Source organism: Callospermophilus lateralis, chromosome 10, assembly GCF_048772815.1.
Source record: "Callospermophilus lateralis isolate mCalLat2 chromosome 10, mCalLat2.hap1, whole genome shotgun sequence".
Taxonomy (NCBI): Eukaryota; Metazoa; Chordata; class Mammalia; order Rodentia; family Sciuridae; genus Callospermophilus; species Callospermophilus lateralis.
Genome location: NC_135314.1, coordinates 40,434,779 through 40,460,900, shown reverse-complemented (window position 1 = coordinate 40,460,900; position 26,122 = coordinate 40,434,779). Strand labels below are relative to the sequence as shown.

The window sequence follows — 26,122 nt, the reverse complement described above, 5'->3', positions numbered from 1 at the left end:
TGAGGATCGAATCCAGTACCCACACATGCTAGGCAAGCGCTCTATCACTGAGCCACCACCCCAGCCTTGAGGCAGTCTTTTGAAATGAGACTGTTCCTGGGATTATATCTCTCCCGTCATCTTCTAGGAAATGGATATAAGAATAACCAGGATGGGACTTGCCTGTTTGGTTTATTTTCTGCATATTGAAATTCAGTGATGGTGCTGCAGAAGTGCTTTCACCTTCTGCCTTCATTTTTTTTTAATAATTTTTTTAGTTGTAAATGGTCACAATTTATTTTATTTGTTCATATTTATGTGATGCTGAGGATCAAACCCAGTGCCTCACACGTGTGAGGCAAGCGCTCTGCCACTGAGCCACAACCCCAGCCTTCACCCTCTGCCTTCTTATTTTGCATCGTCACCTTTCTCTTTTTAAACAGACTTAGAGATCTGATGGGTAAGCAAGTGTGGTATTTGCTCTATTTGATCTGCCTTGGAAGTGCATCCTGCACAAGAGCTCATTGCTTCCTGTTGAGTAGTGTGGATAAAGGATAGACAAAGGGATAAAATTTCTAGGAGAAATAACTTGTCGAAGGGCAGTTATTTGCTTGTCACTACTGTAGTGTGGTTACGTTTTATAAATAAAAATACAGATGCCCAATTAAATACTGCATGGGATATACTTATACTGAAAATTGTTTATTATTTATCTGGAATCCAAATTTAACCGGGTGTCTTGTATTTTATCTGGTGTCTTGCATTTTATTTGTAACCCCTCTTCTGCTCAACTGATACATTCTGGTTTTTGTCTTTTGGGGAATGAAAGTAGCATTTTGATGATCAGTGTTTCATGGAAAAGTTGGGGTTTACAGTTTGTGCACCTCTAAGATTCTGTTGTCATCCTGGCAAGTGCAAATCCAAGTAGATATAAATTCAAGAGTTGTAAGACCCCCATCTGCCTCACCCTGTCAGGGTAGGGCGACCTGAACTGAAATCCTCCTGGGGCAGGGCAGGGCTAATAATAAGGAAAAGTAGAGGAAGAACTGTGCACATGATTAGGCACCAACATATTTCTTAGTAGTTCATTAAGGCCTAAACTCTCTTCATCCTTTTAATAACTCCAGGGGAGAGAATGATGGAAATTCTGTCAGCCTGTGGTTTTACTCAATGACGGTGATCAAAATATTTATGTTATTTTTAGCTCAATTTCTCAGGAAGGCTCTGAACAAATGAAACCAAACAGCTGTTTTCAGAAAGCAGGGACTAAACCCAAGACTGATCAAGAGTGAATATTATCTAGGAAATTTAGAATCGTGATACTTCTAGGAAGACTGGGGATTAAAAATGATTAAGAGGTGGTGATATAAGCGGGGGAGGAGAGCAAGCTTAGAAGTTTAGAACCCAAGAGAATGAGAAAGGAAATATGTATTACATGTAATAGCACAAATTCTTAATTATTGGATTCCAAGTGGGGTGGCATTCTATAGAAATGACAGATTTAAGAAGATGGTCAGAAGAGGACTCAAGTCTTATGGGAAGGTCCCAGGCTGTGGTTTACTGTGGTGGTGTTTCTGGTTAATTTCAGAGACTCTTCCCGCTTCAAGCATCCCATTTTCCTTCCCTTTAATTTAACTGAGGGTGTCTCTGGAAGCGGACTGGAGGAAAGGGGTCTTGTTCTCCTTCCAAGGGGTCTTTCTAGGGGAGATACCCTTTGCTTCCATGTAGGCCTGTCTTTTGTTTTGTTGACTTCTCCCAGGTTCTAAGGCAGGGCTTAGAAGACATGAGGATTTCTTGACCAGAAGGAATACTCTATGGGAGACAGAACCTTAGACCCTCTATTCAGTTCATCCTCTCCCAACAGGTGTCAGGTTGCAGGTGAGGGAGGTGGGCAGGCTTTGTGATCTGCAGGAGTGTTCTGGAGGGAAAACAAGATGGTGAGGGTCTATATAGGGGATCAGAGTGCCTTTAGGGTGTCCTACCTGCTCCTGAGTTAGAACAGGGGCTGCATAGCAGTTCATTGTCCTTTGGCCCATATTAGGCCAGCAGAAAAGGAATGAGTAGCTTAGCTTAGTGTAGAGGGTTGGGTCAATGGACAAGGTCCCTGTACCTCCTGTGGTTGTCCCCATGCTCTTGAGACCCCCTTGGCGGGCCTGAGGCGAGGCTACACTAATGAGCTGCCTTTTGCCCTTCAGCTTCCTTCTACTGTATAGCCTGATGTGTTTTGCTACGTGAGTGTGCGCCCTAGGCTTGTCTCCCTGGTCTTGATCCAGTGTCTCATCTTTGCACCTCTCTCACAACTCCTATCAGAGTTTGTTTCTAATGGAAGAGGTTCACATGATAAAGAACAAACCAGCCAGTCCTCACATCAAGATAGAGATGAAAAATGCCACCTTGGCATGGGACTCCTCCCACTCCAGTATCCAGAACTCGCCCAAGCTGACCCCCAAAATGAAAAAAGACAAGAGGGCTGCCAAGGGCAAGAAAGAGAAGGTGAGGCAGCTGCAGCGCACTGAGCATCAGGCGGTGCTGGCAGAGCAGAAAGGCCACCTCCTCCTGGACAGTGACGAGCGGCCCAGTCCTGAAGAGGAAGAAGGCAAGCACATCCACCTGGGGAACCTCCGCCTGCAGAGGACGCTGTACAGCATCGACCTGGAAATTGAAGAGGTGAGCTGTCCGCCTCCACTCCCACCCGCTTCGCACCCACACCCTGTCTGGCATCCACCCCTTCCGATCTGGGAAGAAAAACCTTTTAGCAAGGTTCTCTGTGGCTATAAATGATTTTGAACCAAAAAGCAGATTGGACCAGCTGTAATTTCAAAGGGAATATTTAAGCATTTAACAACAGAGTTAATAACAACTGATCTCATGAGATGCTCATTTTATAAACAAGGAAATGAAGCATTCAAGTGGATTTTCCAAGATTTTGCCCTGAATCAGTTTCTGGCTATCATGGCTGTATGTGAGCTGCAGTAATTATTTCTGGTATTGTAACTTCGTGTGGGCTCCCTGTTCCCAGTAGGCTGTGCATTGCACAAGACCTGGCGCAGGGTAGGTGTTCTTGGTGCTTTTACCAATGGTTATATTGTAATCATTTATTTTAAAGGAAGTGAAGCATGATTTTGGTATATGATGTCACAGTGCCAGTGGTACAGGTCAGGCAGGAGTCTCAGAGAGGGGCTGGTGCAGGTTCAAAGCTTTTAAGATACAGACTAATTAGGAACCAGCACCATGTTTAAAGGGCTGTAACTGATTCAGAGGACACAGTCATATGCATATTCATTTCTTCAACAGCCATTTTTTGAGTGCCACCTATATGCCAGGCAATGTTATAGGGCTGGGAATATAGCAGCAAAAACTCAAAACAAAAATCTCTGCTCTCCTAGAGCATACATTCCAGTGGGCACAGACAAACAATAAACAAGTCTAATATATCCTGTGTCAGATTGAGATAAGGGCTGTGAAAAATGAGGTGGAGAGTGCTGGGGCAGGGACTGTTGGGATTGCAGTTTTAGTGGGTTGCCGGAGAGAAGGTTCCATTTATTTTATTTTTAAAATTAATTTAATTGATGTATTATCATTACATGTAATAGTGGGATTCATTATGACATATTTATACATGCACATATCATAATTGGGTCAATTTCATCCCCCATTTTCACCCCCTTTCTTTCCCTCTTCCCTTCCCTCAGGTCCCCTTCCTCTACTCTCCTGGTGGGAAGGTACCTCATTTAAGAAGTAGACTTTTTTGTGGGGTGGGGGTACTGGGGATTGAACCCCACTGAACTATATCCCAACCTTTTTTATATTTATTTTGAGACACAATCTTGGTAAGTTGCTGAGGGTCTTACTAAGTGGCTTAGGTTGGCCTCAAACTTGTGATCTTCCTCCCTCAGCCTCCTGAGTCTGTGGGATTACAAAACAGGGAGGGGAAGGGACAGTGACACTTGCCAAATGTCTTCTCTGCACCAGGCACTTGCTTCTTTGTTGCTGTCATACTTAGTCACCAGAATATTTGTGTTTTTCTCTGTGTAAACCTACCTGGCCTGAGCAGAGCTTGAACTGTGACTTGATCTCTCATTACCACCAGGCAGTGATCTTTCAGATTTACAGACCATGTCAAACTGTTGTTTGCTCAACATGCTTTTATTACGTCCCAGACACTTGGTTTTATAGAGTAACTCCTTTCCTCGGGTGCTCAGAGTCCAGTGAGGGAGGCAGACACAGTGTTGGTTTAGGCAACAGGGGTCACATGATTAGCAGGTGCTGGTGATTTGGGGATTCTAGTGCCCCCCTGCCCCTCCAGAGTCTGTGCTCCTTCCATATCACCCAGTCTTCCTTCCTTCCTTGGGCCGTCTGTCCTTGAAAACTTGTAAAGTCATCTGTCTGTCCTTGACAACTTTCAGCACTACCTATTGGGAATTCATTTGCTTATCAGAGGATATAGTCAGCCCTCTGTATTCATGCATTCCAACCAGCTGCAGATAAAAAGTATTTATTTGGTGGAAAAAAAATTCATCTATATTGAACACATGGACTTTTTTCCTTGTCTATTATTCCCTAAACAAAACAGTATTAAAACTATTTGCCTATATTAGGTATTCTATGTTATCTAGAGATGGTTTAAAGCATACTAGAGGATGTGTGGAGGTTATATGCAAATACTGTGCTTTTTTACACATCCATAGATTTTGGTATCCCCAGGAGTCCTTGAACCAGTCCCCATGGATCCTGAGTTAATCGCAGGCTTGGGTTTCCACTTTTATTTGAAATTGATGACATAAATATTCCTCAGATTTTTGGAAATATCTTTCAGAAAAACATATGCAACGATGCACCTACTTTCCATTGACAATGTAAACCCTAGAGAAAAATCATAATTTACAAGAGTCCCACCTTCTCTTCTAAAAAATAAGAAAAACAAACAAGAAACATGGGTTACCAATAAAGTTGGAAAGAAGTAGGATTTTCTAAAAGTGGAATACCATGATATATGTGGAATGTTTAGTCTTTTCAAAGGGCTTTTATCTCTGTTACCTCAGTGTATCCCCACACAATCCCTGTGAAGTAGGCTGCTAATGAGTGAGAAAACAGGTACACAATGTGTTGACTCATCAGGATGACAGCTACTGTGTTGATGAATTAAAATTAATGCATTTTTCCTTAAAGAAGTTGCACGCCTTAGGATGAGTGGTTGGTGGTTTCTTAATGATCTTCCTCTTTCTGTGTGCTTTGTCCAGGGTAAATTGGTTGGAATCTGTGGCAGTGTGGGAAGTGGAAAAACATCTCTCATTTCGGCCATTTTAGGACAGGTAAGATTTCTGTTATTGCCCTTGACGTGTTCTGTTTCTTTCTTAGGACTCTACTTAGCAAACATCTCAGGAAAAATGAGTTCATTTGCTGAAGAGTCAGGAGAGGTGGAAACAAAGGAACCTTGGTCTGTGTCCTACCCTTCTCTTCCTCCCAGCAGCCTGTGTCTGGAAGGGCACAGTTGACACCTGATGAGTGACTAATCTGTGCCCTAGCTGGCATCATTTTTTCTCCGTGCCTTCTTTTATTCAGCATATATTTATTGAATGCCGTAGGTATGTCAGATAGCATGTTGTGAAGCGGGAAAGAGAGGAGCAAATGCCCACACTGTAGCAAAGAGTCAACCTGGGCTCCAGAGCCGGGGTGGCGCATGCCTGAATTCCCAACTATTCAGGGGCTGAGGCAGGAGGATCAAAGTTCGAGACCTGATGGGGCAACTTAAGTGAGACCATGTGTCAAAATAGAAGAAAAAGAGCTGGGGGTGTAGCTCAATGGTAGAGCACCCCTGGGTTCTGTCCTTGGTACTACAAAAAACAAAGCAAAACAAAAAAACTGGGCTGCCAGGATTTGATTGAGAATCATGGCAGCACTCAGTGTTCCGCCTAACCACCAAAGGAATTATTCCCTCAAGGAGTTCATGTCCAGTGGGAGGACAGGCCAGCCAGCTAGATACACAAGCACATCACAAGGCCATGAGTGAAGAGTACACAAGATGCCCAATGGACAGCTGTCAGCACTGAGAGAGGGGGACAAAAGGACAAGGACCCTCTGCTGAGACAAATTGTCTTTAGTGTTTTTGAACCTAATAATGAGAAGAATCCAAGGTGCCTGTGTGCTTTTAAACTTGAATTCATCTACAGGTTGAGGTGGGAATGAACACAGGACCATTCCTAGCTTTTGATAACGAGGTCTTCTGAATCGCACATTCTTATTGAGGACATGAGACAAATGGGAGTGGGGGAGGGTGTTTCTGTGGCCTCCAGGTTAGAAACTATTTCCTTGTCTGTTTGGTATCAGCTGTCACAGTTGGTGATCTGTGGCTCTTCTGGAGGGCAGTGTTGTCCAAGGAGGCTATATTCTGCTTTAGGACACTCTCCAGTCCTTGGGCCCAGCTGGGGGTCTTTGTAAAAAGCTTCCCAGATGATTTCTGAAAATCAGCCAGATTTGAGTGCCAATGGTAAGGGACAGAGATGGGGGCACTGAAGGGAGTAGGAAAAGCTCCATTTCTAAGTTCTGCTCAACAGTCTAACAGTGCAGTGTTTGATGCACTTTTGGGGTGGACTGGACAGTGTTAGGTCGAAACTCAGATGGGCTTGGCTCCTGGATCAAGTCCTGGAGGTCCTCTCCCTGCAGGGAGGCTGACGATGTTGGTCGGCCCTGCTTCTTTCAGGTTTAACTCTTCATTGACATTACTGCTGTGTGGGTGTCTGTGTAGCTGCAGCCAGGAGAAGTGGGTTCCTAAACACTTTGACATGCACATCCCGAGTGTTTGCCTGTCTCTGGGTGGTTAGATGTTATGGTCTGTGGCATACACCTGTGTATGTACACTGCGAGTGTGTGTTTGAGGTGTTTGAGAGGACAAGCTTAATGTGCAAGTACTACCTGTCTGGTTAATGAAACTTTACTTCAAAGCAATAGCATCTCTAACCCAAGACAGATGTCTACTGTAGGTCTCAAAAGGAACCATGATAAAATTGGTAAATCAATTCATACCAGGCATCGTGACTGAAAACATTTCAGAGCATATGGCTCCTTGTGCAGTCCCTTCACATTGGAGGGGAAGGTCCGTCGTCCTTACGTGGGTGCTGTATAATACGAGCTGATGTCTAACCTGGAATTTTTCCCCCTTTGGTCCTCATTTTACAGAAGCAGCAGATCTAGCCAATGTTCTGGATGAATTCTGTAGATGAATTGGTTTTCCCTCCCCTTGAGGCAGACACTGCCTATAAATCCTTACAACATTATAGGCAAGGGATATCAAGTGCAGTCCAAGGAGTTCCTGGAGTCCCTCCTGGCTTATTAAAACATAGTTAAAACAGTTTACAGATAGGAAGAGTACAAACTAGGCCCATGGCAATAGGCTGAGTGAAGTGTTTGCTCAGTCAAGTTGTGGTTATACTGGGTTCCCATCTCACGTAAGCAAGGAGAACTTCAATTTTCTTTGCTGCTGGAACTCTTTAGAACAAATGTAAGGGTCTAGACTTGGGTCCAGAAAGCATCCAAGAAAGTTGCCAAAACTTTAGATTCCACTGAGGAATGTATGGGGGTCTGTTGGCTTAGGGTAATGGTTTCGAGTTATGATGCCTTTGGATGGTGTCTGTCTCCCTAGATGACACTTCTAGAGGGCAGCATTGCCATCAGTGGAACCTTCGCTTATGTGGCCCAGCAGGCCTGGATCCTCAATGCTACTCTGAGAGACAACATCCTCTTTGGGAAGGAATTTGATGAAGAAAGGCAAGGAGTGTTTGGTTTCTGTCATGCTTTCCATCTTGGCCACGTGAGATGCGAGGCAGCCCTTCAGCAGGCTCTGCTCCAACCGTGTCCCTGACACTATGTCACTTTGTGTCCTTCAGATACAACTCAGTGCTGAACAGCTGCTGCCTGAGGCCTGACCTGGCCATTCTTCCCAACAGTGACCTGACTGAGGTACAGGCCTTCTGTATGGGATGTACACATTTAGCACATTTAGTAGGGGGGGCTCTCTCTAGGAGAGGTGGAGGGTCGGGCCAGAGCCCCCTCCTAGGATGCCTCTTAAATGCTTGGGAGAAGAACCACAAGGGGAGTCTTGCTTTCATTGAGCCTTTCTGTTAAGAAAGCATTTATTCATTAGCAGAGGGATATTAACCCTATTTAAGTATCTATGTTTTCCGTATGTCAATTTTAAAACAAAATCCTATTGTTGACTTAATGTTTTTTACTCTATTCAGATGTTTTTAAAGCCACAAGTCAAGCATGTTTATATCAAACTTCTTCCCTGGAATTATTTTGCCAACCACCTTATTCAATCTATAGAGTCCTCTTCCATTAGTACTTAGAACTAATCCATTTTTCTTTGGTTCTCTGCACTGGAGCAGTTTCCAGGCATATCTCTGGAACTAGTTTTTGCTCTTCAGTGTTAAAACTTATATCCCTGAGCTGCCCTGAAGGCCTCGGGAACTGGCATTTTTATGCAGCTTTCTTCATTTAAATCGCTCAAGCCAGATGTGGCAAATGGTTTAGTTAGTTTAGAGTTCTCAACTCATGGTCTCCAGATCAGCAGCATCAGAATCACCTGGGAATTTGATAGAAATGTAAATTGTCAGCCCATACTCCAGACCTACTGAGTCAGACATTGTCCATGGGGCCCAGCAGTCTGTTCTAACAAGCCCTGCAAGTAATTCTGATGCAAGTCAGGTTTGAAAACCTTTAAATTAATTGAATTTTTTTTTAAGGATTTCAAACAAGCTAATTACCATATGACAATCGATTTCCTTGTTTGTTCATATGGTAACATTTAGAAGATACATTGTATGCCAGTGACAGGTGCAGCACCTGCTTGACACTGGGGATATAAAGGATTAAGACAACCGTCTGCATCCTCACAAAGCTTATAGTTAAGGACATGACATACCCAAAGCTTTAGGCACAAAATAATCTGATGAAAGAGAGTAAAGAGGTTAAATGGCTCTGATCCCAGGGTGTGGGAGGGGGTTGTTCAGTGACTCTGAGAGCTGCTAGGCAGCCAAGGGCAAAGGTTCTGCTTCATATGTCCTATTTGGGTGTTAAGATTCTATTAGGGCTGTTCATTTTTAAACAGTGGTGAAGCATGGTCAACTTTGGGTTTTGGAAAGATCTTTCTGCCATGTGGAAAACGGATTGGAGGGGTGCCCAGGGGCAGTAGCAAGGCCAAGTATAGGACTGATTGGTACCAGATGGTTCTGAGCCAACTGCCCCAGTTCCTGGTAGGATCATAGTGGCAGTTTATTCAGGCAGAGAATTCAAGAGAAGGTGCCAGCTTGAGAGGACAGGTGACTGTTGACTGTTGTGGCCACAAAGCACTGTTTCAGATTTGACCTGAGGGCTTTGCTGTGCTTCCGGGCCCTGTAGATCGGTGAACGAGGAGCCAACCTAAGTGGTGGACAGCGCCAGAGGATCAGCCTTGCCCGGGCATTGTACAGCGACAGGAGCATCTACATCCTAGATGACCCCCTCAGTGCCTTAGATGCCCATGTGGGCAACCACATCTTCAACAGTGCTATCCGGAAGCACCTCAAGTCCAAGACGGTTCTGTTTGTTACCCACCAGTTACAGGTATGGTGTGCTTTTCTCTAGGCTGCTCGCCTTGGCTTGGGAAATTAGACATGGGATGGTGGGAGGAACCTTTGTGGGGCACCTGGAGATTCCTGGAATTAAGAATTTTCTTTTCCTCAGCAAATTACCTCCAGTCCCATCATACCATTGAAGCTCATTATACCAGCATCTCAGTTGGCTATGTGAGTCAGAGATCCTTGGAGCATATTAGCTTTTGCATATTGGTCAGCAAGTGAAAGGGCTGAGAGATGTGACTGAAAATAGAGTTTGGGTATAAGTGAATGGGGAAAGCAGTGTGTCCAAAACCGTCTCCAGATATCACCAGATGTCCCGTGGTTGACCTAGGTCACTTCCAGTTGAGACCTGCTGAGCTGAGGTCTGGGTATTGATCTGAATTTGCACAAACACGAGCAATCCTCCCTGCTTTTGTCTGCAGTACCTCGTTGATTGTGATGAAGTGATTTTCATGAAAGAGGGCTGCATCACGGAAAGAGGCACCCATGAGGAGCTGATGAATTTAAGTGGGGATTACGCTACCATTTTTAATAACCTGTTGCTTGGAGAGACACCCCCAGTTGAGGTAAGGTTTGCGTGTGTCTCCTTTTTGTGCAGGGGAGTCATGGCTGCAGTGGGTACTTGGGAGAGCTTAGCTGAACTCCATGTCTGTCTGATCCGCTGTGTGTTCCTGAGACCAGACTGCTGTGAGTTCCTTTATATACTGGATCTACTTTAGGAGAGCAGGATGGGGAGTGGTGAGCTAGGCTTTCTGCTGCTGAGAACTTAAGAAGATGTGTGGTCATAGCTTAGCTTCCTAAACTCCATCAACCCTGATTGAAGCAGTGGGAAGTCCCCCCCTTTTTTTTAACGAGGTGAATAAGTTGCCAGGGAAAGGAAATTAAATGTGGAAACAGTCCAATGGTGTCTTGGTTGCTGACTTCGCACCTATCACTAATACCTACTGTTTGCCAGTTATTGGATTAGGCACTTTATAAATACCATTTTCTATTTAGTCATTTTATTGGCACTATGTGGTCAAATATGATTATCTCCCACTTGAGGAGGGAATTAAAGCTCAGAAAAGTGAAGCAGCCTGCTGATCAAGGGGGTTTTGACTCAGAAGTGCTGTTTGTACCCCTCCTCCTATGCAACCCTCAGAGGTGGTGGCTTTGCACACCCTCCCTCTGGCTCCAAATTGGATGCAATCAAGGGCATGCTCAGAAGTGGCGAAGGAGACAATGTTTTCTTCTTGCCATGTGCTGTCTGGCCTGGTGACCTCAGGTGACTTAGACTGGACTAAATACTGCTTTCTTGGCTACCAGGATATTCTGATGTCAGAGTGGGACAAAAGCAGAAAGTTATTGGGACCTTTTCTGGGAGTCTTAGCTCAGTGTTTGGGTTTCACCTCTTTTGACTTTAGGTACAGCACAGCTGACTCTTCCTGATTGGTTTTTTAGGCTTCTGACGTAACTCACACCTCTGGGGTTCATCAGTAACTTCCATAGAGACCCCTGATCCAGATTTACATATCTGATCTCAGTGATTCTTAGAGCACTCTGGACTCCTCAGGTCATTTCCTCATCACTATAGATGTGGGGGGCAAAATATGAGGGAAAGAAGCAAACATGAAAATGTCCAAGGAGTAAAAGAATACTGAGTCAGCGTGTGGTGGTGGAGGGAACATCCTTTGAGCATGTCTTAACTTTTTTGAGCTTTGGTTTCTTCATCTTAAAAATCTTCCTCCTAGCCGGAAGCATATGCCTATAATCCCCAAAGCTTGGGAGGCCAAGGCAGGAGGATTGCAAATTCAAAGCCAGCCTCAGCAACTTAGTGAGACCTGTCACCAAAAGAGCTGGGGATGTAGCTCAGTAGTTCCTCCTAGAATTATTGCATTGATTAAATAATATGTAATGTTCTTCTTCTGGTAAGTGTTCAACAAATGTCAGTATCTTTTTAGACAAAGCATATATTCAGGCACTGCAGTAAATATAAAATTGGGGGCTCCAACTTGTATTTCAGATAGAGCTCTAAATTTTATATTTTTTAAGTTTTTTCACTGTCAACTTAAAGTTTAGTTTAAAAGCCTGCTGGGGACATGAGGCTGGCAATATGACATAGAGTAGAATGCAGGGAACTAACTATATTAAGGGAATTTCCTAGATAATAATATAGTAGGAACTTGGCAAAGAAGGCATTAACCCATGAAGTCCCGAGTTTTAATTCTGCAAACATAGTAGTTATTTCAGAATTATCGTAAATGATATTTATTACATGATCTAAGTTTTTCAAGATGTTTCACATGTAGGACAAGGGGACAAAATGGGTTAAGTAACTTCTGTTGTCTCAGGTTCAGTTTGATGAGTGTTTACTGAGTCCCACCATGTCTTATTATGGGCACTTCTCAGTAGTAGGCCCTGTGAGGAATGTGCCTGTAAGAGATGGCCTCTGTCCCTGAGGGACTCATAGCATTCTGTGGAAGACCAGTGCTTGCGTGCTTTTACAGGCAGCTATGACACCAGGTCACATAGATAGTAGCAATGTTGATAACATGCTGAGGGAGAGAAGGGCAAGGATGAACTTTAGAGGAGTCAAAATCACCTCACATTTTAATCCTTCTGAAATGGGACAACTGTGATGGAGATTGGGATGAGAGGAGGGGCATTCCAAGTGAAGGAACCAGCCTGGACAGGGTACAGAAATGGGAAATTGTGATTTGGTTTCCTTAAAATCCAGTGTAGCTAGAGAGTAGGAGCGTGGGAAGCAGTGAGATAGGAGAGAAACGTGGAGAACTGCCTCAGACCAGAACATGGAGGTCCTGCAAAGCAAGGCTGAGAGATTTGGGTTTCCCCTGTGGTAGCAGTAGGAAATGATCTGATCTGGGGATCTGATTCAGTGATGTGGTAACTCAGACTGAAGGAATAGAAATGAGCCCAGCTGTAATACTCTGGACAGGTTAGAGAGGATAAGCATAGGATTAAAAAGTCTTTTCTCTTTGGAGTTCAGGTCTTGGATGACTTTGGGGAGAGAAAATGTCAGTAGGAACCCCAATCTCAAAGATTTAAGGAGTTGAGGAAGTATGAGATGAGTACAGGTGCCCTTGTAACGAGTCATATATCTCTCTTCTTCTTAGTAGCTTGAGAAATGATTTGCTAATATGTATCTGGTGGACATTGATCTGGATGGCCATAACATGACTGGAGAAATTTTTTTTTAACCTATTAGATTAATTCAAAGAAGGAAACCAGTGGTTCACAGAAGAAATCACAAGACAAGGGTCCTAAAACAGGATCAGTAAAGAAGGAGAAAGCGGTGAAGCCAGAAGAAGGTAATGACCTTTTTGAGATTTTTTTTTTTTATATTTCATTTGTCATGAAAGTTTATCATGAGGGCTGAGGATATAGCTCAGTTGGTAGAGTGCTTTCCTCACATGCACAAAGCTCTTGGTTCAATCCCCAGCACCACACACACACACAAAAAAAGGAGAGAGAGAAAAGAAAGATTATAAGGAATAACTCCACATGGTAGTTCATGATGTTTGATAGCGTTGTGTGTTACATGATCTTATATTTCTTGAATAACAAAATTTGTAGATAAGTCGGGAGACTGTGAGGCACCTTCTGTTTACCTAAACAGAAAAGGTGATGAGAAGGACCTTTGGTCCCATACCTTCCCCTTCTTATGCAGGGTAAAGTCAGGTGTAGCAGTTACAGCTGGGTCATCCTGAGTGAGGACTACTTGAGTGCTGGGTGGAGGTATGCCTTTCCTTCCTGCCATTCACCTCTGCAGTTTTAAAAGTCAGTCCTAGCTGAAATAGAGGGGTCCCAGCTCTAAGAATGCCGTGTTCTCAGAGGCACTGTTTTGAAACAGTCCTAACAATATTGCATCAGGGCTATGGAGAAGATTTATAGTTAGCAGTTTTTCCTACTTAACTTTCCCTATCCTTGGTCCTGGTTTTTAAACTTTTCTCTTAACAGCAAGTGTGGTGGCACATGCCTGTAGTCCTAGCAGCTTGGGAGGCTGAGGCAGGAGAATCACAAGTTCAAAGCCAATCTCGGCAACTTAAGGTTCGAAGCAACTCAGCAAGGCTCTAAGCAACTCAGTGAGACCCTGTCTCTAAATAAAATACAAAAAAAGGGCTGGGTATGTGGCTCAGTGGTTAAGTGCCCCTGAGTTCAATCCCCAGTACCAGATAAATAAATTATTTAATAAGCTTTTCTCTTAGCAACTGAGGTAAATCTTGAGAATTAGAAAAGTTATTTGAAATCACATGACTGTTTTCATTTTGTGAATTTTAAACTGCATATCAACTTCCAAATTTAAAAAGCAGTTGTATTTTAAAACTCTTTTCTTAGAGAGTCACCTCCTAACCTGACCCTTTTGAATCCAGGGACCTCCCTACTTGGGGCAATGGCAACCCGCTGTCGTCGTCCTTAAAACTGCAGCAGACATTTGATGTTCGGAGTTGACATGCTGATTGATCACTCTCTGACTCTTTCTTTGAAAGGAACAACCCTAAATTTTTCAATTCAGGCATGATTTAAAATCCTTTATTGACACACCCATAAAGCAAACAGCACAGAAAGCTGAGACATCTGTTAGTTCCTGCCATAAACCAGAATATCACTAGGGAGCATTTGTTCTCATCTACCCAGCCACCAGCCTGGCTACTCAGAACTCTCTTAAGTCCCAAGCCGTGGGTGGCCTATTTGAGATGACTAAACATATGGCCTTTCTCTGTATTCTCATGTCAGCAGCAATCATCTAGCCACACCTGGGAGATGTCCGTGAACCTTTTCTCTCCAAGTCAGTCAGTCACCACATTCTACTGGATTTACCTCCTGACTCTCTATCCTCATGGCCTCCACCATGATTTGGACCCTTACTATTTCCCTCCTAGAGTGTTACTGCTGCCTCCTTTTAAATCTGTGTTCCACGTAAACAGCTGAGTCACCCAGTTGAAAGCAAGAGACCAAAGTTGGGTCTGGTAGCACGCACCTATAGTCTCGGCACTCAGGAGGCTGAGCTGGAGGATCACTTGAGCCCAGGAATTCAACATCTGGGCAACATGGCAAGACTCCATCTCCAAGTAAATAAGATAAAATAAAAACAGACCAGTCAGCTTACTCGCCTGCATGAAGCCTTAGAGTAACTTCTCGTTTTCAAAACAGTGTTTTTTTTTTTTTCTTGGCACAGCACACGGAAAATGCTTGTTAAAAAAGAAAAGAAAGAAAAGAGAATAAAGAAAGAAAAAAAAAATGCTTTCCTCTCTAGGGGACACTGGGAGGCATAGAAGAGGAGGCTCACCACTGAGGCAGCTGGTCTCATAGTGTAGCCATCCCGGGTCCACCTAGCCCAGGAGGAATTAGGAGTCAAATCTCCACATACCTACAACCCCTTCTCTCAAGATGGCCTGTCCACAGGAGAAGGCTCAGATGCCTTTGTTCCCTGGCCAGAGCCTACTTAACCAGCCTCATCTTCTTTCACACTCTTTAGGTGACCTTCGTTCCAGCTGTGCTGACTTGCCCTCTCTGTGCCTGTGCTCATGTTATTTTCTTTGCTGAATCTCTCCCCACCTGGAGAGATTTACTTTGCTTTACTTTTCAAGAAGCAATACAGATGACACAGAAAGTCTTCCTTGTGCTTGCCTGCTAACCACCCACACCCCTCCCAGGATTAGGTATCCTCCCTGGATGTGCCCATGCTGCCCTGCATACAGCCCAGTGGTCGCATTGTGCACATTTTTATCATGTGCTTATTTATCTGCCTGTTCTCCAGACTGTGATAAGATCCTCAGGCAGACCCTCAATGATGGGGGCCTTGCTTCAAGCCTCTTCATTGGCCTGCTTTATAGTAGGTGATTAGTAAGTGTTAAACAAATGAATGAATCCTTCTGGTAAAGAGGAAATGATTCTAATGCAGAGTCCTGTGAAACTGGGCCGTGTTTGATCCTACTGCCCTCTAGGTGACTTAGTTATGGGGGAGTAGCTCGTGTTAAAAGGAAATACCTTGGACAACTAAATTGAGTAGAGTTTATTTGTGCAAAACAAAAATGATTCACCGGTCAGGTGGGTCCCAGAACCAGAGCAGGCTCTGAAAACTCCCGCCAACAATGTGGTCTGACAGTAAGAAGTTCAGCATAGTAAACAACTTCATTGGCTACAGCTCAACCAGTCAGTTGGTTATAGGTTAACTAATTATTTCCAGCAAAAAGTTAATTGGCCACAGGTCCTCCTACAGCTCACCAAAGCTTAGTTATTGTTATTACTCTATGTTGGTTTGGTCTATTTGATCCAGTGCAGGTGTCCACTCCAAATCTGAGGCCTCTGACAAAATGTAATTCACACTCTTCCCAAGTTCATGTTTCTTTCTCACTTACCTAGGGCAGCTCGTGCAGCTGGAAGAGAAGGGGCAGGGTTCAGTGCCCTGGTCAGTGTATGGTGTCTACATCCAGGCTGCAGGGGGACCCTTGGCATTCCTGGTCATCATGGCCCTTTTCATGCTGAATGTGGGCAGCACTGCCTTCAGCACCTGGTGGCTAAGTTACTGGATCAAACAAGGAAGTGGGGTAAGGTTACTCATCAGCAGGAGATCCTGTGTCTAAGAATGTGACTATCTTTCCATAGTCCCTGGCTATTCTCAGGGAAACTTCTAGTTGTCATTTAAAAGAAGCAACAGAAACACAACATGGTACTGCATTAATATGTACAATTTTAGCCTGGCATGGTGACACAGTCTATGATCCTAGCTACTCTGAGGCTGAGGCGAGAGATGCTAAGTTCCAGGTTAGCCTGGGAAACTTAGCAAAACTTTCTCACAAAACTCTCCTAAAGGTTAGGGAGGGCTGGGGTTGTGTCTCAGTGGTAGAGCGCTTGCCTAGCCTGTGAGGCACTGGGTTTGAATCTCAGCAACATTATCAATAAAGAAAGGTCCATCAATAACAAATAAAAATATTTTTTAAAAAAGGTTAGGGATATGGCTCAGTAGTAGAGCACTTGCCTCATGTGCAGGGCCCTGGGTTCAGTCCCCCACTATTATAAAATTTAAAATTTTTTAAAAAGCAGCAATTTTGATTTTCTAGGATGAAAAAGATAGGTTCCTAATGTAATCTCACAAGACATGAAAAAAATTGTTGACCAGCCCGCAGAACACTGCCAGGCTGTCAGCTCTATCTTTAGAAAACAGAGGGAGTAGCAAAGCCTGCCTTGTGTTTGTGTGACCAAGTCCCGGGGTCATGCCCTCTACCCTCCCCTGAGCTGAGCATGACCTAAAGGGGGACACCTGGTAGGCTTTAGAGCCTTGCCTCATAGAGCCTTGCCTCCAAACAGAATGCCACAGTAACTCGAGGGAACAGGAGCTCTGTGAGCGACAGCATGAAGGACAATCCCCACATGCAGTACTATGCCAGCATCTACGCCCTCTCCATGGCAGTCATGCTGATCCTGAAAGCCATTCGCGGAGTTGTCTTTGTCAAGGTATGCCATGGTGGGCAGCCTCTGCACCTCCTCTCCCTGGAGACTGTATGGCCATGCTCCGGCGTGGCATCTCTTGGGTTTGTTCTGAGTACAGCAGGATGACCCTAGCTGAAATGACCTGCATCCCAATGTCCTCAGCCTTTGCTCATTCATCACCTGTGCCACCTGACCATTTGCACTTCCATGCCTTTAGGAATGGATATCCCGCAAAATAGCACCCTGAGTCCCTAGGTCCTGATCATCCTGTGTCTACTCTTCAGGGCACACTGCGAGCTTCCTCCCGGCTCCATGACGAGCTTTTCCGAAGAATTCTTCGGAGCCCTATGAAGTTTTTTGACACTACCCCCACGGGGAGGATTCTCAATCGGTTTTCCAAAGACATGGATGAAGGTATGTTCTCACTGCTTCTTTCTTTTATGCTCTAGAGCACAAACCAGAGCTCACTGTGCCTGTAGCCTTCCCAGATGATCCCGCAGATGTGCATCTCTATCCTGAGATGCTGGTATTTTCACCAGGAACCCTTCATCTAAGTTCTCATTCTGCTTTATCTGACCTGAGAGCAGGTTCAGAGGATTGAGTTAGCGGACAGACTTTGGACAGTGACATCTGAGATTCCAGGGTTCATGTTTACTTTGAGGTAATCTATTGATTCCTAGACACCTCTATTTTCTGTAAGGTTTTCTAGGTGCTACATGGTCTGTACCTGCAGTAGAACTTCATGCTACCCATAGAAGAGTAGTGGTGCCTTCTGACCTTCACAAAGAGCTTGCTGTGCGAGAAGCAGAGTGCTGAAGTGTTATGTACCTTATCCTAATCTGCATAGTAGCCAGTGAGGTGGGCATTGTTTCTGCCATTGAATACATGAGAAGGCTGATCTCCAGAAAAGTTAAAGTAGCTTGCCTAGGGTCATAGAGCTGCCAGGTGACTAAGCTGGGAAATAAGCCCAGATCGTTTTTTTTACCCCAAACCTAGTGTTTTTAACTGCTGCATCATGGCGGTCTCCACAACAGAAGTTTGTCTCAGGTGTCTATAGGCCATTATAAAACCATGGCCAGAGGTAATGAATCAGAACCATCCCTGATAACTGAACAGGTGCATAACATGTTTCCACTTGTGTTACACACAGACACATACGTATGTGCGCACATGCACAATTGAAAAGCAGGGGAAACAAATCAGTGCTATCAATATGTCTAGGATTTCCATGAAAATACTTCAACTAAAAAGAAAAGGAAAAAAAAAGGAGGGGTACGAATAGGGTGGGGAAATGCCAAGAAGAATTGAAAAAAATATTGATACCTATTAAAGGTTCTGTACAAATACTTCAACTTTTGTATATGTTTAAAAATTCCCATGATGAAAAATTTCTTAAATGTTAGCAGCAGTCCATTGATATTGGTAAGAATATAGATTATCTTTTTTTTTTTTTTTCCAAAAAGCATATAGTACTTTGTAAAGGCAAGAAATGTTTCAAAGGACTAGGCAGGCCAGTGGAAAAAAAGCAGGGGTAGAATATCACACCTAATTTTTCTAGTCTCAAGATAATTTAAAGCAACCAGGTTTCTAGCTTTTTCTTTGAAGAGTTTTGAAAAGCAGCATCACAAACTTCAGATTTGGTCGAGCCTCATTTTTTCTTTTCTAAACGTTTAGCTCCATTTCTCTTATTTATGGGTCCAAAGAGTCTGACACTTGTTCCCTTGTGGTTTTCCCAGTCGACGTGCGTCTGCCATTCCAGGCTGAGATGTTCATCCAGAACGTTATCCTGGTGTTCTTCTGTGTCGGAATGATTGCAGGAGTTTTCCCGTGGTTTCTTGTGGCCGTGGGGCCCCTGGTCATCCTCTTTTCAGTTTTGCACATCGTCTCCAGGTAAATAGGAGGTGTTCGTGTCTGCCAGAGCAGGGAGGAGGCCAGAGTTGCTGATCCACCCCTGTGACACCGAATCCATTCTCTTTTCAGGGTCCTGATCCGGGAGCTGAAGCGTCTGGACAATATCACGCAGTCACCTTTCCTCTCCCACATCACATCCAGCATACAGGGCCTTGCCACCATCCATGCCTACAATAAAGGACAAGAGTTTCTACACAGGTTAGTGCTGATGGGGGCTTTGAAGGGGGAGCCAGGATCCAAGCATTTAACAAGAGTCTAAGGGATCTTTCAAGGCCACAGCTGGGGATTGTAAAATTTTTTACTAAAGGTATTAGTGATTTTAATGGAACAATCTCTGATTAAAATTGAATTACTTGGATGAGACTCCTTTGAGCAAATGAGAAGACAAAAGCAGATTTGGAGTCTCTAGGCTTTTGTTCCTAAAAAGCTGTATTTGGTAGTTTTGCTTTTTTTCTTTTTGAAATAGTAAAAGGGAGTCATTGATGTTACATTTGCATTTTATTTAGCCATCAAATATTGTTTATGAAATTTATGTGCATAAGTAGTCATTCTGGAGATCTATATTAAGAGATTGGAGCAAATGTAATTGTCCTTCAATAGAAGGCTGGTGAACTAAGCTATAGTGTGCCCATATAGTGGATTATTCTGTGGTCCTTAGAAAGAATGAGGCAGCTCTGTGGGTACTGAGATAATATTGAAAGAGAAGGATCCAGGTGTATGTATGGTGTGCTGCCTTTTGAGAATATATTTGCAACTTTTGTGCAATATTTAGAATATCTCTGAAAGGATACACAAGAAACTATTGTTGCGTGTACTTAGGAAGTGGGTAGCTGGAGGATGGGTAGGAGAAAAATTGACTTATGGTAAACATTTTGTAAGCCTTAAACTCTCTATCTTGTATATATATTGCCTATTTGAAAAATCAAGTTTTTTAAAATTACAGTAGCAAGGTTAAAAACTTATTTTCAAAACATTAAATGCCTCAGAAAAATACTTCCTAACTTTTAAAAAAGTGGAATATACTGAATTTATATGTGTGTGTAGACATACACACAGTAAATTTAATTGAAAAAGTTCTGAGAGGAGGAAATGCAGCAAAATGTTTAACTCTGTTTTTTAACTGGGTGATAACTGGACTTTACGTTTTTCTCTTTTTTGTTGCATTTTCTAAATTTTATCTGGAGAATATGTGTTTTATTGTAAGGGAGAAAAGCGATTTTTTTAAGGCAAAGTACACGTGCCCAGCCAAACCCCCTGCTTGGGAGTTGCAGTAGTCCATGGTACCCTGAGCTCTCAGATGGATCTGGTCTTTCCAGCCCTGCTGACTGGCGCAGCACTCCTCTGCGGGCAGAGTTATCTAAGTTCCTCTTGCTGTGGTTCGGCTCACTTCTCCTTCTTAGCTCTGTGGCCTTGGAAAGCATGTGCCTTCTGCCCACTGGTAGTGTGTCAGCACACTCATGCAGCTTTCCCACGTTCACTCGGAGAGTCCCTGGTCTTAGACTGTTTCTCCTACTTACCTTTATAACCTCTCTTTGAGAAAATAACCTTAACCTAAGATGTCTTTCTAAAGCTTAGCACAGCCCTCTTTATGCTCTCCTCTCCTATGCTTTTCCTGGGCCATTCTGGTAGATATTTCTCCCTAATATGTTTAATGTGGCACTTTTATTTTTTATTTTTTTTTTGGTGGTACTGGGGAGAACCCAGGGCCTTGTACATGCTAGGCAAGCACTCTACCAACTGAGCTACATGTCCAGCCTCACTTTTTTGTTGTTGTTGTTGTTTTGGAGGAAACTAACATTAGAAAATTCCATGTCCTCCTATGCAGAAGGCCTAGAATAACCTGCCCCCCTGAAGTTTCCATGTCATTTTCTCAGAAACAAGAAGTAGGTAATCATTTACCCTGCATTCTGTGAGTCACTCAAGCTTTGATTCCATCCATGATCAGGCTTGCATGGTACTTTTTTAAAAAATATTTTTTAGTTGTATATGGATATAATATCTTCATTTATTTATTTTTATGTGGTGCTGAGGATCGAACCCAGTGCCTCACGCATGCAAGGCAAGTGCTCTACCACTGAGCTCTAACCCCAGCCCTTGCATGGTACTTTATCTGCTCACAGATACCAAGAGCTACTGGATGACAACCAGGCTCCTTTCTTCTTGTTCACATGTGCAATGAGGTGGCTGGCTGTGCGACTAGACCTCATCAGCATTGCCCTGATCACTACCACTGGGTTGATGATAGTTCTCATGCACGGGCAGATTCCCCCAGCCTATGCGGGTCTTGCCATCTCTTATGCTGTCCAGGTCAGTATCTGGGTTGGGGGCATCAGCTTTGCAACTTCCTATGTTGGCACTGAAGAGACATGATTGGGGTGGGGATGGGGCTGCACCCTAAGCCATTGTTTTACCACTAGACCCTCAGAGCGTCTCCTGGTCTGGCCTGACAATAATAATCTGGACTTGGCTGGGACATGTCAGAATGGGAGAGAGGGATAGAATTTATGAATAAAAGGATTTAACTCCTTGAGCCCAGGTGTTCATTTTATTACTCCTTGTACTCTTGTGTACATTTGACATTTTTCCATACTGGAAAGAAAAAGTAAATAAGTAGCCAAAGGAACTCCAGAAAAATGTGTCTTCATAGATACCCAAAGATGTCCGTCCAGACTCACTAGATGATTGGTTGGGGAAGAGAGCGTGCTATATCCACTGTGCTCAGAATCCCCAGTCTGTGATGCATAAGAGCTCTGTGTTCACTTTTTTCTCAGCTTTTTATCTTTTATCTTACTTCCCTGGGAGCTTTCTTTAAGTGGCTCACAGGTTACAATTTCTGTTTGTTGTGACTACCACAAACAGGCTTAGATACAAGTCAGATACAGAAATCTTGTAGCTGCATGTGTGTTATCAGAAACATAAAGTTGACTAGAAGGCCTCAGGGTACAAGAACATAGTGCCAGCAGGACCCCAGTGCCACCTGCATTCACTGAGCAACACAGTTGATGAGGGATGGTAGGCATGCTCTTAAATGTGAGAGAATAACAGGTCCCTGAACCAGCTGCTACCTGTGCTCAGGTAGTTCTTACAACTGAGTCACGGTCCTCTGGATAAAAGAAGTTCTCTCACATTGCCAGGCACATATCTATAACAAATTCTCTGTTGGATTTTTGTTTTCCATTATCAGTTAACGGGACTGTTCCAGTTTACGGTCAGACTGGCATCCGAGACAGAAGCACGATTCACCTCAGTGGAGAGGATCAATCACTACATTAAGGTCAGGCTGCTGCAGGCCTTTTGCTGTGGTCTGACCCCTCCCTTATTTCCACAGATGGTGTGCAAGCAGGAGATTTGTTTTCTCTGCTTCACCAACATGCTTGGAATAGAGAATAAACTACCTTAAGAGTTTCTAAATATATTGATAAACTATGTCCAGCAGAGAGCTTAGGTTCATTGGCTAATTCCCAAAATGTTCAGAATCTTCTTATTTCAGTTTAACTGACTGATGTAACATTTTCTTTGTACTGCTTGAAACCATGTATCATTGACATCTCTGGTCTAGTCCAGTCATTCTTGGCCAGGGATGGCCATCAGTATCCTCTGTTGAACTTTTGGCAAAGACTACATGGGCCTCATCTGGAGATTCTGATGTCATGAGTCTGGAGTGGGACACAGGTTTCTGTGGTTTTAAAAGCTCTATAGATCATTCTAAACCACATTCACAGTTTAAGAAACAAGTAAATTTAGGCAACACTGAGAGTATCTAGTCTTTCCACCTTCCCCTAAGACCCCCTTCAATCTTGCCCTGAGGTGACATCTTGCTGATGCCCGAGTTGGAACTCTAAAAGCAATTTTCTGTGGAAGGAAGCAGAGTCATGAGTAATTAATTTAACTCAAATTTAACTTATTTCTCAAGAGTCACCTGTTTTATGAATTTCCCTGAGACTATACCAGTATTTGTGTTATTGTTGACAGGAAAGAATACATTCTCAATTCCAAATAATTAAACTTAAAAACATAGTTTCAAAAAACCACCCTTGCAGTTGAGATCTGAGGGTTTGTAAACTACACTTCCTACGGGAGATGATGTGCTTCCTCACTGATTTGTTTTGACAGTGAATTTCACTTGTTATCAGGTATTTCTTAAATTTCCAAATGAATATTCTCATAAAGAGAGCCAGACAACTCTCTAATGTATCTGACGACAGCTGTTCTTTATGTTTTGAGCTTGCTGCTTTGCCCTGTGTTGTGGTCCATAGAGGACACATGTAGGCACATGTGGATATGGAGGGCTGAGTTAATATTGCTGGTAGGGACAGTCTCATGCTGGAGAGGACAGGATGATGGTCAGTAGTGGTGCACACTGGACCCATTTCTGATGACTGCTTTCCCACTGCCAGTCCCTAACCTGAATACCTCTCCCAACAGTTTTTCCAACTTGGAGTTTTAGGCTTCCATTTCCACTGCTCCTGACCACTAGTCTTTGGCCCTGATTTCCCTATAAGGCTATGAGCCCCATATGTAATTGCCTGAGAGTTTTGCCAGGTCATTGTGAAGTATAGCTGTTGATGACCAAATTACCCAGGTAGTTATAGAATAGCCTCTTAAAGCTGGCATGGATTCCCAAGGTCATCTAACCTAGTCCCCACAATTTGCAGATGAGAACTCAAGACCTGGAGAGGAAAAGTAGCATGCCTAAGTCACACAGCTGTTAGTGGCAAAATTAGATTTGGAATCTGTCTCCTGGATTCACCAAGAGGTGTCAAAATAACAGAATCTGATCAGATATTCAGAAAATGTTGGTTTCCTTACTTTGGGATTAACTTAGGCTAGTGGTGTTCAAATGGTAGGATTCTATTTCAAGTGGGATCGTTTCAAAGAATTCTGATAAAACTGTTGTTGAAGAGGGGTGACCCGCCCCCCAGTTAGGTTCTCCCTTAGCCCCCCAAAGGCAGTATTGTGGAGAATTCCTTAAGAGAGAAGGCAGTTTGAAAACCAAGGCCGTCTCCCGGCTGCTGCATGGTAGCCATTAACACAGAAGCCAGGTCCTCTCTGCCTAGTTTCGTGTTGGTGAGCATTTATTGTCAAGGTGTTCTTCTGTAGCAGGGCATCAGGGTGGCGGCTGCCTGTGTATGGCTGCTGTTGTTGTTCTGTTTTTATGTCTCTGTGACAAAGCTGCTCTCCAAATATCTGCAGTCAGTCTGAAGTGGCCACTTCTGTCTCCCTAGACTCTCTCTTTGGAAGCCCCTGCCAGAATCAAGAACAAAGCTCCTCCCCCTGACTGGCCCCAGGAGGGAGAAGTGACCTTTGAAAATGCAGAGATGAGGTACCGAGAAAATCTCCCCTTAGTCCTAAAGAAAGTGTCCTTCACCATCAAACCCAAGGAGAAGATTGGCATCGTGGGGCGGACAGGATCAGGTAAGGATCAAAAAGTCCTCTCCAGAGAAACATTTAAACATTTAAAGAAACATTTAATCATTTAAAGAACCTAGTTTTCAGTCAGCATTTAATAATTTATTGAATATCGCTTTGATCACTGAAAACCGGATCCCTGTTGGATAAGCGATTAATTTCTCAGGCCTTCAAATCCAGCTTTCTAGATTGGTTTTTCTTTTTTCTTCATTTTATTGTTTTATGACATTTTGGGCTTTCTCCAATTGTCAAAGTCTACCTTGTCAGAGCAGAACACTGTGCACATGTAGCAAAGTACAAAAGCACCTGAGACTCACCTACCCGGAGATAATACTGGTGACATCTTGGTGAATATCTTGGTTTTTTTTTCCTACTAACATATATGTTTGCAAGAAAATGAGGTCATTTTATACCATTTTATTAACTTCTTTTAAAACTATCACTATTTTCCCATGCTCCTTAATGATCACTCTGTAACGTAATGCACAGTTCTCTTTTATCGTGTACTATAATGTATATTTAACTAATCCCCAATCAATAGGGAATTGAGCCTGTTGTCAATTTTTCAGCTGTGAATAGCACTGCAGTGCACAACCCTATTTTTATGAAGTCAGAGCATGTGAAGAATTTTAAGGACTTTTTGATATATTACTTGTATAGCCTCATATTTGTCGGAAGCTTGAACAACTCTAAATAAAGAACCTGTGTTCCTTGAAGACAGAAATTATTTTTTTGATCTGACGTCAATTGTGAAGAAATAGAGAAGCAGGCTTTATTTTAAATGTTTTACTTCACTCTATTCTTAGAAACGTGTTACTACCTACCCTGTAGATTTCTAGGGTCATTTCCTTCCTTAGTGACATTTTCAAAGACTGAGTCTTACCTTCTTTTACTAATGTGTCTGTCCTTGTATAAGAGGATTCTTTGGTTCAATTATCATAAGTTTCTGGGTTCCGTGCTTTCTTGGCATCAAAATCATTTGAGCACTTTTTCTTGCCATGAGAAAATAAAAAAATAAAAAGAGACCTTTTGTCTTTTCTGGCCAATTTACTTTAAAGAGCCTTCTTAGGAAAGAAAAAGGCATTACCTACTTTCTGTTGGAGGGAATTATTTCATGTCAAAACAAGACACTGCCTCCAGGTGTTTCAGACTAAAAAGAGAATCCTCAGCCAGGGACATGTCTGTCCCAAAGCTCTTATTTGTCCTCCCATAAGGTCTCCTCTGCTGTATTGACCCCAGGGGTACATGGCTCTCCTCAAAACTGACTCATGTCCTTCCCGTGATTTCCCTTTAACACAAGTAAGACAAACAAAAAATACTCAATAGGATGTCTCTGAAAAGTAAGCAATGACAAAGAATAAACAAGAAAAATAGTAGTAAATAGTCCGAGTTACTGTTTCAACTCCAATCCTAACATGTCTTCTTCCAAGGCCCAGAGATGTGGCTCTGCCATGGTCACAGTCAGGGACACCACTGTAGGGGTTTATTTCCCCTCCAGTCCAGATAGTCCAAATCAGCACCTTTTGTTTAAGGGGAACAACTTGGCCATTTGTGTGAGCCATGTTCCCTCCTTCTTACATCTTAAAGCACTGCCTCAGCCTGAGTGCGGTCTCCCTCCCCTTCTCATATCCGGGAAAGGGGCCAATAACCAAGTCCCCTGATTCTGAATAGTCATTCATTTCTAGGAAGGGAACTGTCATGCTGTGTGGACCAGGTTTCCCAGCTGGTTTCTGGTAGTGCCTGTGAGGATTGCTGCTTTAGGAAGCATTAGGATGCTT

At 43.3% G+C, this 26,122-nt stretch overlaps 1 protein-coding gene across 8 annotated transcripts in view; it reads left to right on the top strand.

Moving 5' to 3' along the window:
* The window catches only part of Abcc5 (ATP binding cassette subfamily C member 5), a 78,245-nt gene that overhangs the window by 37,301 nt on the left and 14,822 nt on the right, over window positions 1-26,122 (top strand). For 6 of the 8 annotated variants that reach the window (XM_076867177.2, XM_076867182.2, XM_076867180.2 and 3 more), the window contains 15 exons: window positions 2,290-2,646; window positions 5,220-5,291; window positions 7,619-7,743; window positions 7,863-7,935; window positions 9,376-9,579; window positions 10,016-10,159; window positions 12,799-12,901; window positions 15,957-16,141; window positions 16,902-17,048; window positions 17,309-17,438; window positions 18,761-18,914; window positions 19,005-19,133; window positions 21,056-21,242; window positions 22,120-22,209; window positions 24,161-24,350. In XM_076867177.2, the coding sequence (XP_076723292.2) occupies window positions 2,290-2,646; window positions 5,220-5,291; window positions 7,619-7,743; window positions 7,863-7,935; window positions 9,376-9,579; window positions 10,016-10,159; window positions 12,799-12,901; window positions 15,957-16,141; window positions 16,902-17,048; window positions 17,309-17,438; window positions 18,761-18,914; window positions 19,005-19,133; window positions 21,056-21,242; window positions 22,120-22,209; window positions 24,161-24,350 (2,290 nt within the window). Of the gene's footprint in view, window positions 1-2,289; window positions 2,647-5,219; window positions 5,292-7,618; window positions 7,744-7,862; window positions 7,936-9,375; window positions 9,580-10,015; window positions 10,160-12,798; window positions 12,902-15,956; window positions 16,142-16,901; window positions 17,049-17,308; window positions 17,439-18,760; window positions 18,915-19,004; window positions 19,134-21,055; window positions 21,243-22,119; window positions 22,210-24,160; window positions 24,351-26,122 lie in introns of those variants that run through there. The other 2 variants (XM_076867184.2, XM_076867186.2) reach the window with 2 other exon arrangements.